Source organism: Silurus meridionalis, chromosome 20 (assembly GCF_014805685.1).
Source record: "Silurus meridionalis isolate SWU-2019-XX chromosome 20, ASM1480568v1, whole genome shotgun sequence".
Lineage (NCBI taxonomy): Eukaryota > Metazoa > Chordata > Actinopteri > Siluriformes > Siluridae > Silurus > Silurus meridionalis.
Window position 1 is genome coordinate 3,630,863 of NC_060903.1, and position 12,806 is coordinate 3,643,668.

The 12,806-nt window shown below is 33.7% G+C and overlaps 1 protein-coding gene across 5 annotated transcripts; it reads right to left on the minus strand.

Moving 5' to 3' along the window:
- Nucleotides 1-541: 541 nt before the first annotated feature.
- Nucleotides 542-10,462, minus strand: LOC124402843 (polymeric immunoglobulin receptor-like). Of its 5 annotated transcripts, XM_046876144.1 has the most exons (14): nt 10,238-10,462; nt 9,328-9,487; nt 8,925-9,155; nt 3,604-3,933; nt 3,202-3,510; nt 3,077-3,125; nt 2,732-2,754; nt 2,606-2,645; nt 2,399-2,496; nt 1,965-2,059; nt 1,733-1,831; nt 1,440-1,508; nt 1,234-1,286; nt 543-1,118 (listed from the first exon to the last, which is right to left on the minus strand). In XM_046876144.1, the coding sequence occupies exons 2-14, from the start codon at nt 9,362-9,364 to the stop codon at nt 1,112-1,114; spliced, it is 1,440 nt and encodes a 479-aa protein (XP_046732100.1). In that variant the 5' UTR covers nt 9,365-9,487; nt 10,238-10,462; the 3' UTR covers nt 543-1,111. The 5 variants fall into 5 exon arrangements, with proteins under 5 accessions (XP_046732098.1, XP_046732100.1, XP_046732097.1 ...); XM_046876142.1 differs by lacking the exon at nt 9,328-9,487 and having other exon boundaries at nt 542-1,118; nt 2,606-2,642; XM_046876141.1 differs by lacking the exon at nt 9,328-9,487.
- Between the last annotated feature and the right edge of the window lie 2,344 nt (nt 10,463-12,806).

A 12,806-nucleotide genomic window follows, 5' to 3' on the forward strand; every position in this document is an offset into this window, starting at 1 on the left:
CAGGTGTTCCTAGGTGTACAAGCAAATTAATGTCAGGTAACATAAATTTATAGACAATTATATATAATTAATCATGAACACCACTGCACAGCTAAATTCACTAATTTTTTGCAGATTGTAATTTAACCTGCTTTCACTGTGCTGTTTTTCTTTCCATCTATACAGAACACCGGTACCATCCAGTTTCCTGTCTGGAGATCTTTCATAGTCACAGTAAAGAGACTCTCAGCTGGATTATCAGCCTGAATTATAAAATAACTATGTTAAATCAACATGATAGAACCAGTATTTCCTATGTTGCATATATTTCCTATCACCACTTTTACTCAGTGACAATAAAATATTTATTAATTTATTAAATTGCTGATCTCTGATACATGACTTCAGTTCTTTTTGGCTTTTGATAAATCAGTGGTTTATTCTGTAAATAAATATAAAATAGGATAGAAGATTGCATGAGAAATGTACTTACTTAAAATGGACAGAATAAGGATAAAAAAGTATCTCATGTTAGAATTGTTTTAATGTTAAAACCATTTTTAAATCTTGTGTGTTGTTGGTGTGCCTGTAGAAAATCAATATATGGTCTAAAACCACGGTGTGCTTTAAGTTAGTGACTGTTTTTTTTCTCTTAATCATTTCAGTTGAGTGAAAAAGAGAAGCTGATGATAAGGTCAAGTTTTTATTAGCTGCTATAACATGAACAAGTATCAGTCGATGTGTCATGTAATGGTGAAAAAGGAAGCAGATTCTAATGTGGAAGGGGGAAAAAAGGGAAATACTGAAAACACCCAAACACATAAAATGAGAGTATAAGAGTCAGTGTAGTGCAGCGGAAAGGTCCGAGGAAATGTGTCCTTGTCTGTACTTGTCCCTGTCTGTTTCCACTTTAATTAATTAACAAAACTCATAGAAAATAATATACAATTTCATACAAAATAACTTAAAATAATATCAAAAAAAGTACAAATGTGTCCATAAATAAAGTATTTCTGGTGTATTTTTGCAATATCTTTTGAAGTTAGTCATGTGACTATGATGTATGATGATCATGAACCCAGTAGAGATCCCTGAGGCACCACCCAGAGATTCCTTCCAGCCAAACAGTACATCAGTCTCTAAAGAGAATAAATACAGTTGCTGTGTGAAAATTTTGTAATTCTACCCTACATACTGTATTTGAGTGGGTTAAGATTAAATACGTATATTATTAATTTATCAAAGACCTCTTACTGGTAAGTTATGCTGCTGTAGATGATCTCAGCTTCAACAACATTTGGAGTCACCTAGAACAGGATATAAATAAAGACTTATTATAGTCTCAATATCAAACCATTCCCTGGCAGATTAGTAATGAAAGTGTTTATTATGGATTATTACATTTAGATTTATAGCTGGGATTCTACTGGAATCAACTTTATTTAAAGTAATTTACTCACTGTTTTATTTTTGGAAGCGATTTTTACAGAACTGTAGGTCACGTCATCATTATCTTTCAATGTTGAAGACTGTGGAAGTGAGAAAATGGGTTAAATTGGACAAGTGGATTGATGTGATCTTCGGATCAGTCACAGTGCTGTATAGAAAGTGGTCTTCAGCTTCAGTCAAGTTTGTGAGGTTTATATATATATATATCCTCACACATACCATATGCCTTCACACAGGCATGTGAAAATATATTCCTCATGCACACCTTAGAAGATTATACTACACAATCAATTGTGCTACGTACATGCTCTTTACAGTGAAGCTGGACCTGCTCCAGGCTCCTTTCTCCTGGTTTCATCTTTCTTGACTTAACAATTGAGTTGTATGTTTCCTCACTCTCTGCCTGAAAAGAATTAAATTTCCTGTTAAGCTGTGATGATGATGATGATGATGATGATGATGATGATGATGATGATCATGATCATGATGATGGCGGGGGGTTAAAATGTTACATGAAACTGGAACACAATATTTACCTGATTTTGAATTGCGTTGGGCCACACATTGGATGCAGCACTAACTGTGTGAACAGTGGTGCCATTGCACCCCTCTCTGATCCTGCTTTGATTTTCTGAAATAAAAGAGAAACAATCTATGTTTAGAGACTTTTTAGTTGTTTCTTTCATGTTCTCTCTACATATCACATATATATATGTTATATGTATTTGCTGATCATCATCTAAGCCTTGATATTCTTTTCTGTTTTGTTGTTTCATGTTTCCATTTTTTCTCTTTGGATATAGTGTTGATTATCATGTTTGACTTCTAATTTTAATTTTGGAAACACTGTAGTGTGTTTGATCCTGTATCCTGTCCATTTTAAATAATATAGTAGAACATCTACTAACATGATCTTGCTGCTGCAAATGCAAATATAATGCAAAACAAATGACACACCAGTGACACTTACTGCATTTTTTTCTTAGCAGGAAGATGATGATGACCAGGATCAATATTTGCAAAAGAAAGGCCACCAGGTACCAGTGAACCAGGGACTCAACCTTCTCACTATAGACAAACATTTGTTAACACAAACTGGCTGAATTAATTACAGTGCAAATTATTCATTCATTCACTTAATCACTAATTAAATATATCATGATCTTCAGAAACTCACTTGGTTTTATTACTGCTAGAAATTGTAGTCTCAGAAGCTACTGCAAGTGAGAAATAATTACATTTAGAAACGTGTTAAGAGGAACAGTTGCACAAATTTTTTTAAAGTATGTACATCTGATTCTACCTGAAGTGTGATTCGTGACAGATCTGTTAAAAACATAAAAGATAAAGGCAGAAATTGAAGCTTAAATATTTGAATGCTTTAATAATACAAAGTTTTACTTCTTTATTAAACATGAGATAATCGAGATTGTAATATTTTTTCCTGCTTTTTTTTGGCAATAAGCAGGTGTCCATGTATTCCTAATAAAGTGGTCAGTAAGCTCTTAATAAATTACAATTTGAAAGATAATATTTCAAAAACTGATCAGGAGATTAAATACCTGTAGATTTATTGCAAATCAAGCACAAATTCTTCTTTGAATAAGTTATATTATTTATACAAATAAAATAGATCTTTCCTACTTACGTGTGTGTAGTGACATGGTGAGTGATTGTAGTCACCACTGTAGTCACAACTAAGAAACAAAAAATTATCACTGTAATTTTGATCTCATCATTAGTTAAAGTAGAGATCAGTGTTTGTGATGATACCTGGAGGTGGATCACGGACACTGATGTGAACAGGAACCTCCAGATCTCCTGCACTGCACCAGTACCAGCCACCATCACTCTTCTTCAGTCCACTCATCTGTACACTGAATGAACTTTTCCCATCATCACTGATGATTATTGCTGAATTCTGGGATGTGTCAGTCCTCCTCACTGAGTTGCAGCGTCTGTCTCTGAATCTGCACCACTTCTTCTGTGTGTTCTGATACACAGCGCTGTAGAGACACTGAACTGTGACGCTGCCTCCTTCATCACCACTCACTCTGCTCTCCCTCACAGACAGATCAGGAGCTGACCATAAATTAAATATTCTATTAGTCTTAATAATCTTAACAATATGATACTTCTAAATTAACTAATTATTTGCAGATTGTAACTTAATACCTGCTTTTACTGTGATATAAAGGTATTCTGTAACATCATATGCAGGTCCTTCTATCTCTACAACACACCAGTAGCCTCCAGTGTTTCCTGTCTGGAGATTTTTCATAGTCACAGTAAAGAGACTCTCAGCTGGATTATCAGTTACTGTCACTTTCCCCTGTGTCTTATTGGCATACGCCTGAATTGTGCAGTAATTGTATGCGGAAACAGCATGATAGCACCAGTATTTCTTATGATGTAAATATTTCCTATCATAAGAACATGGGATGGTAACAGATGCTCCAGTTTGAAGACTTAACTGTCTGTATGCTGACTGAGAAATGACAACATCTGCAATCAGAACAGAAAAACACTACTGTTACTCAGTGACAATAAACTATTTAATAATACAAGATATTACTGATACATTTCTTCAGTACTTTAGTCTTTTGAGTACCAATAATTTATTCTGTGTAGACTGTAAAACGTAATCACTGAATCTACTTACAAAAAGATTGTAAATATGAATAATATGGCAAATTTGTTCATTTTACTTAATTAAGATGTGTTGTGTTAATCTTTAGGTAAATGCAGTAGTTAAACAAACATTTTAATTAAACAGTACTTAAGACCATCTAGTGTATTGGACTAACAGTTTATACTGCTGCTGTGGTTTTAAAATCGTTACATCTTTTTAAAAAATGTAGGTTATTAAACTATTTTCCTTCACATTGTAAAATAAATAAACAACAATAAGATTTAAGAATCTGTTATCTGTCTTTGAATTAATACGTTCAAGTTTTGTGTGCAACTTGAGAAATAGAAGTCAATCAGTTTCCACACATTTTTTCTAGTAATATGAACAAGAAGTTCTGTTAAGGTAACTACTTTTTGAGAGTTCTTTGTACTAAGCTTAACTCAAATTTGTAAGTTGGCTGAACTTGTTAAAGTGAGTTGAAAGTACTCAAGTTTTCTGGTAACCTGTACAAATACACAAGTTTCTATAGCAAGTCAAATATTCTATAGCAACTCAAATATTTGAGGCAATCGGTTTCCACTGGTTTTCTACGTAAACTCAAATTATTACTTTTTACAGTCTATGAATATAAAATATAATAGAAGAGTGCATGAGAAATGTACTTACTTGAAATGAAAAATATACAAATAAAAATGTAGCTCATGTGAGAATTATTTTGATGTTGAAAAAAAAGGTTTTCTTGCGTTCTGTTTCCGAACATGTTCTGTAAAAGCTTTAGCAGTTCCTCTTCCTGCACCTACTGTATGATCTAAAACCACAAGCGTGCCAGTCAGTGATGTTTCTTAATCTTGTTTTTTCTTGTAATCTTGTTTTTTTAATCTTTATTTATATTTTTAGTGATCTATTTTATTTTATTTATTTACATTTTGTCTAATTATATTTTTTGCCTCCATTATTATATTGATGCTCTGGCAATATTGTATGCAAACAATTACGCTAATAAAGTATTATGAAAATTGTATTTATCTTTCTCTCTTTCTGTTTGTCACCCATACAATTGAGCATATCCTGTCTAGTCTGTCTTTCTGCTAACCACATTTATCAGTTTCCTCTGTTGGTGGATTTTACTGTTTAGCTGCACGTGCATCTGCCTGCCTGTGAGTCATACAGTCATTCAGCAGGTCAGAGAAAAGTAGAAACACAACATCGATTATATTGTAATCAGCAATACAATGTCATATTCCTTTGTCCTATGTTCATATATGATATTGCACTTGTGCTGTTTGACTGAGACTCTCGATTGACTAAGAGACTATAGTTTTAATTGCACACATTACCAAAAAAATGTAAAAAAAAAGAAAAATTAATAAACAAAAAAAAAAAAGAAATAACCATCTTAATCTAAGTGGGTCTTTAGTGCAGGATTTTAATAAATTAGTTTTAATTGAGGTAATAATCAAGGAAACATTTTTAAGTGATACAATGACACAAACAGAAAATGCATCAACAACAAAATAATTACTTATTTATTCCACATTACTTCCTTCCGATGTTGTGGATCAGCCCTGAGATGACTTCATCAGATTAAATAAATTAACGCTGGTGTGGTGTGATCTTTATTTATGCAACAGTTCACATCTATTACGTTTAGAAATTATGAAAAAATAACTTCAAATTATACCAGAATAAATAATAAATGGAATAGTTCTGCTGATTAGTAAATAAGTGGCAAATACACACCGCTAAAACACTGCCACAATAAAAAGTGATAAATTATTGTTATAAGTAAAACATTAATGACAGAAACTTCAAATATTCATTATAATGTAAATGTTGGTCCTTGCATTTATACAAACATCAACAGATTTTTCCTTATATTTATATTCGTCGTGTTGTGTAGGTTCCTGGTTGTATTTAAGGGCTTGTTGTAATACTGTGTAGCTCAACATGATGACAGATGGTGTAGATGGAACTGTTTTGACTTTTCAGATAGACTGAGGGTCATGTGACTTTGATGCATAATGAACATAAACCCAGTAGAGATCCCTGAGGCATCACCCACAGTTTCCTTTCAGCCAAACAGTACATCAGTCACTACAGAAGATAAAAAAAGTTGCAGAGTGAACGTTTTGTAATTTTTACTCAACATACTGTATTTGAGTGGGTTAAGATTATATACATATATTATTTATTTATCACACACCTGTTACTGGCAAACTACACTGCTGTAGATGGTCTCACCTTCAACGACTATTGGAGACCCCTAGAACAGGATATGAATAAACACTGATAAGAGTCTCAATATTAAACCAGTCCCTGGCAGATTAGTGAGAAAAGTGTTTGTTATGGATTTATAAATGTAGATTTATAGCTGGCATTCTACCGGAATCAACTTCATTTAAAGGAATTTACTCACAGTTTTATCCTGGGAAGTCATTTTTACAGAGCTGTAGGTCACGTCCTCATTATCTTTCACTGCTGAAGACTGTGGATGTAAGAAAATGCTTAATTAAATCTACAGTGATCTTTAATACTTTTTATTCATAATAATTTATATAATAATAACAAAATGATAATGATGAGAAATTGATGTTGAATTAAAAAAATCAATTGTTGTGTTACACACACACACACACACACACACACACACACACACACACACACACACACACTTCTATATGATATGACTATTTATGCCGTAAGTTAAGTACATATTTTATGCTCTTCATTTAATACAATATTCTGTTTAAAAGGAAAATTGCTAATATACTACTGTGCTTACTGTAACAACTGAGCTGTACCCTCTGTCTCTGCCTGAAAAGATTTTCATTTCCAGTTAAGCTACTGCACTGATATGTAACTGAGTATGATGATGATGATGATGATGACGATGATGATGATGATGATGAAGATGATGATGATGATGATAATGGGAGGTCATTTAAAAATACTAAAAGTTATTAAATGGTGAAATTATTTGGTATTTTGCATTACACCACACATTGAATGCTGTACTAACTGTGCGAATAGTGGTGTCACTGCTCCCCTCTCTGGTCTTGATTTGATTTTCTGCTTCTGAAAGTTCAAAAGAACAAATTAATAAATTGACTCTAAGTCAAATAAAATCAATTATATTTCAAATTAAAAAACTACTACTAAAGCTACTACTACTACTACTACTACTACTACTACTAATAATAATAATAACAAAACCTTTTTGCCACAGGGGCAAAATCACCCAAAGTGATATTCTGTTATAGTGTAATTGCTCATCATATCTGACCCTTTACATTTTTGTCTGTTTTCTTCTTTTTCTTTTTGATATTAGATATTGGTGTTGCTTATCTGATTATCTGTATGGCTTTTTTCTAATTTATCTGATTACTTTTTGGATCTGTTCTCTGATTTTAGAAACACTGTGCTGTATTGTGTTTGACCCTGTGTCCTGTCCATTTTACATAATACAGTCGAACACCAACTAACACAATCCTGCTGCTGCACACGCAAAAAAGGCTAAACAAATGACACACCAGGGACACTTACTGCATTTCTTTCTTAGCAGGCAGCTGATGATGACCAGTATCACCAGTAGCAAAAGAAAGGCTGCCAGGTACCAGTGGATCAGGGTCTCAACCTTCTCACTATAGACACACATATGTTAGCACCAGTGGTGGGCCATGTATTTTAATTCATTTATTCAATTAAATTATAGACAGTTTTTTAAAAAGTTTACTGCATAATAAATGGTATTATCAAAGCAAAAAACCAAATTAACACAATTCAACAAGTCTCCTTTTCTCAAGATGTCCAGCTGTTTCGCAAGTCAGTGTTGTAAATGTCCTTGTAAGTGTATCTGTGACCAAATCAATTTCTTCTCCTCTATCAGCCATTGTGAAATTATATATATCATTATGGTATATTATCATTGTGAAACGTATATATTTGAGCTTGTGCAGTTTGATACAGATGCAGTTTGTGAGTCAGAGGGAAACTGTTACAGCCAAGTTCGACTGGCAAATCCCATGTGTGGCTCTGCACATATTAATACATCTAAGATAAAAAAAAAAGTATGCCTATGGAGGAAGAGAATTTGATTTGATCTTGGACATACAAAAAAATTCATTTTCAAGAAAAGCTAGACATCATGAGAAGAGATCGTCCAACCCCGAAGTTAGCTAGCTTGTCTCAGCCTGGGAGAGGCAAACATGTATAAATAAAATGGAACTTTCCTACTTACATGTACACAGTGAGATGATGAGTGGTTGTTATCACTGTAGGTGTGGTGAAAAAAAAACATAAATAAATACAAATAATTAGTGTGTTTTTCATATTAAAGTAGGAATCAGTGTTTGTGAGGATACCTGGAGGTGGATCACGGACACTGATGTAAACAGGAACCTCCAGATCTCCTGCACTGCACCAGTACCAGCCACCATCACTCTTCTTCAGTCCACTCATCTGCACACTGAATGAACTTTTCCCATCATCACTGATGTTCACTGCTGAATTCTGGGATGTGTCAGTCCTCGTCACTGAGTTGCAGCTTCTGTCTCTGAATCTGCACCACTTCTTCTGTGTGTTCTGATACGCAGCGCTGTAGAGACACTGAACTGTGACGCTGCCTCCTTCATCACCACTCACTCTGCTCTCCCTCACAGACAGATCAGGATCTGAACACAAATATATAGTCAATTATAATAATTATTTTTAACAATATAAGATTACTGCTAAAATCACTAATTATTTGTAGATTGTAACTTAATACCTGCTTTTACTTTAATAGAAAGTTGTTCTGTAACATCATGTGTTATTCCTGCGATCTCTACAACACACCAGTATGCTCCAGTGTTTCCTGTCTGGAGATCTTTCATAGTCACAGTAAAGAGACTCTCAGATGGATTATCAATTAATGTCACTTTTCCCTGTGTCTCGTTGGCATACGCCTGAATTTTGCAGAAATTGTATGCTGAAGCAGCATCATAGCACCAGTATTTTTTATTATGTATATATTTCCTATCATAAGGACATGGGATGGTAACAGATGCTCCAGTTTGAAGACTTAACTTTCTGGATGCTGACTGAGAAATGACAACATCTGCAATCAGAACAGAAAAACACTACTGTTACTCAGTGACAATAAACTATTTAATAATACAATAAATTACTGATTTTTAAAACATTAGTTCAGTATTTTTGGCTTTTGAGTCCTCATTGGTTTATTCTGCATATGAATGTAATATAGGAAAGTGCATGAAAAATGTACTTACTTGAAGTGAACAGAATAAATATGGAAACGCAGCTCATGTTAGAATTGTTCAGATGTTCAAAAAACTGAGAGGTTTTCTTTCATCCTGCATCCCTGTGAATTTGTTCCTGTATCTACAGAAACTCAAGCAGTTTCTCTTCCTACTACCTCTACTGCATGATCTAAAACCACAGTGTGCCAGAGACAGAGGTGGGAAGTAACAAAGTATCGGTATTTAAATAGATTTTTCTGGTATCAGTATTTTACTTTTCAGACAACTTTTTACTTTTACTCATTAAATTTTTTTCACAAATATCTGTACTTTCTACTTCTTACAATACAGGCTCATTACCTAATTATCAAAGTGAGTTAAGTGTATTTATAAATGTATTTATAGAAAGCTCAAAACGTCTAATTTTAAGTGTACAAATATTCCCTGATTATGTAATCCGTAGAAAGTTAGAAGTCGTACAGTTTCTCCGGTATCACCTTATTAACCGTCCGTGTGGAAACATAGCAAAGGTTCCGTCTGGTGCCCTGATGAGTTAAGGTTAATGTACTGTAAATGCAGGCTTATTATTTTTTTTATTTATTTATTTTTTTTACATGTTTCTGATTAAGCAGCACAGAAGGTACTAAAAAAAGGTTGTCAAAACCTCTTGTCTATCATCTGTTAAGGTAACTACTTTGTGAGAGTTCTTTGTACTAAACTTAACTCAAATTTGTAAGTTGGTGAAATTGTCAAATTGAGTTAAAAGTACTCAAGTTTTCTGGTAACCTGTACAAATACACACGTTTCTATAGCAAGCTTTAGCAACTCAAATATTTGAGGCAATCGGTTTCCACAGGTTTTCTACGTAAACTCAAATTATTACTTTTTACAGTTTATGAATATAAAATAGAATAGAAGAGTGCATGAGAAATGTACTTACTTGAAATGAAAAGAATAAAAATGAAAATGTAGCTCATGTGAGAATTGTTTTGATACTGAAAAAAAAGATTTTCTTGCGTTCTGTTTCCGAACATGTTCTGTAAAAGCTTTAGCGGTTCCTCTTCCTGCACCTACTGTATGATCTAAAACCACAAGCGTGCCAGTCAAGTCAGTGACGTTTCTTTATCTTATTTTTTAAATCTTAATTTATTTTCAGTGATCTATTTCATTTTATTTATTTACATTTTGTTTTTTTTATTACATTTTTGCTTCCATTATTATACTGATGCTTTGGCAATATGGTATGCAATTTATTCAATGAAATTTTTATTTATCTTTCTCTCTTTCTGTTTGTCGCCTACACAATTGAGCATAACCTGTCTGGTCTGTCTTTCTGTCTTTAAAGACTTAAATATCTGGATGATGACTGAGAAGGGTCTTTGAATGTAAAATAGGATAAACGAGTACAGCAGAGTACCTCATTGTCAGATTTGTTGCTTCTTTCCAAAGTTGTGTCTGTGTCTGTAGCAGATCAAGTACTTCCTCTTTCTGCTAAACTTACAATGATACCAGGACGATATGAATATTTGCCAAATGGCAACATGTCATTTGTGGGTAACATGACTTTGTAAATCGCACACTTGGATTTACTTGTTGCAATATAGAGCATGTACGTGTTGTTTTTCTGATGTTTTCCCAGTTGTATATAAATTTACCTGCCTTGTAAATAGAAATAATGTGCTGGTTTGTATAATAAGTGGATGCTCGGGTTTGATTTTCTTTCCTAGAGCCACAGATTCCTGTGAAAAGATGTAGTATAGATCAAATTCAGTGTAGTTTATAGCAGTCCTATAACAGTGCACCCTAAACACACATATATCACATATAAAGTCATTAACCAAGTCAGAGAAACAGCAACATGAAGGTTTGCAGGTCTGTGCAGGTTCCTCCTCAGCTCATATGTACCTTTTGTTCATAATTGAAATAACAATTTGTCACTTTGTTAAAATTTAGTTCAATTCCAGTTTACTTTTATGTCCCGAAGCAGCTTATGGGGATTCCGGAAACGGGAGAAATGGAGAAAGAAGAAGCTGGAATTAAAATCAGAGGGAGGTAATGAGTGGAATATAGTTAAAAACAGGAAAAGAAAAAAAAACTGGGTCAGGTTTCAGAGTCTGATAGTGAAAAAGGAAGTCACCAAATAAGGAGAAGAAAGAAAGAACATAAATTAATGATAAAATTTGATTTTGAAAATAAATCTTTTAATGTTAACAAAAGCAATAAATGATGTGATTTCACAGATTCACTGCACGAAAACGAGAGACGGGAAACTGTTATTGTTTTGCAAAGACAACAGGCAGCAAAAAAAGGCACTTGGGTTAAAGACTATATTAGGGGAAAAAGTTATATGTTTAATTCCAGGAAAGAAGAATTGGGTAAGAGAAGTGATATCTGGAATTCCGACTGAGGTAGCAATAGAAAGAATCAAAGAGAGCATCTCTGTAGCAGAAGTGAAGGTGGTGAGAAGACTACATTATGTAAAGACAAGAAAAGGAAGGACAGTCTCTCAGTGATTCTTTTTGATGAGGAAAAATTGCCTTTAATGATTTACCTGGGCCATGTATGTTATGCGGCCCATCCATTTGTTAAGATGTTATAAATGTCAAAGATATGGACTTGTAGCAGCAGTTTGTAGAGGGAAGCAAAGATGTGCGAGATGTGGAGGGGAGCATGAATATGGTAAATGCGAACAAGGAGTAAATCCCAAATGTTGTAACTGCAGAGGAGAGCACAAGTGCAGGGTACGGAGGATGCCAGGTGAGACAAAAAATGACGAAAGTACAAAATGTCAGAAGGAAAAAATTAAGGATGACATCCATTAAAAAAGATACCAGAAAACTGTTGGGGATATGAATATAAAAGAATGAACAGATTTCTACCTTTTTTACTCTTTTTTTTTATCCTTAATTTTTTCCTTCTGACTTTAAAAAAAGATACCAGAAAACACAGACTCAAAATCAGAGAGTTGAATCTCCACAGCAAAACAAGATCTTATATAATTACCGTAAAAAATTGTATCATGTTGAGAACATAGGCATAGGGGTCAGTTTTTTATGGGTACCAGCACATGAGGTTATATTGGGGAACAAGGTAGTGGATCATTTGGCAAAAGAGGCACTTAAGGAACCAGATATTAGAATTAGGGTGTGTTTGAGTAAGGCAGAAATAAAAGGACTGATTGGGTACAGGATGAAAAGGAGATGACAGAACATTTGGGACACAGAAACAAAAGGAAGACATCTATATGCATTACAAGGAAATGTAGGGTTGTGAAGGAAATCAGGGGAAATTATGTGATTATGACAATATAAAGAGTCGGCCATACAGCACTAAACGAAAAGTTATACAAGATAGGAAAACATGTGGAATTCTTGAAAGAGTATCTGATATATTATTAGAATAAACAGCAACACATACAGAAAGGCACAAGCTATTTTAATGACTAAAAGAATAAGGTATTAAAAACTATTCACTTAAGGAGATAATAGAATGAAGAAATAATAGAATTA

Coding starts and splice junctions, on each gene's coding strand:
- LOC124402843 (XM_046876141.1), bottom strand. CDS start 10,331: ATGTTCGGAAACAGAACGCAAGAAAATCTTTTTTTTCAGTATCAAAAC. Junction 2,755..3,076: donor CACCATGTCACTACACACAC/GTAAGTAGGAAA, acceptor TGTTTTTAACAG/ATCTGTCACGAATCACACTT. Junction 1,509..1,732: donor AGCTTCACTGTAAAGAGCAT/GTACGTAGCACA, acceptor TCACTTCCACAG/TCTTCAACATTGAAAGATAA.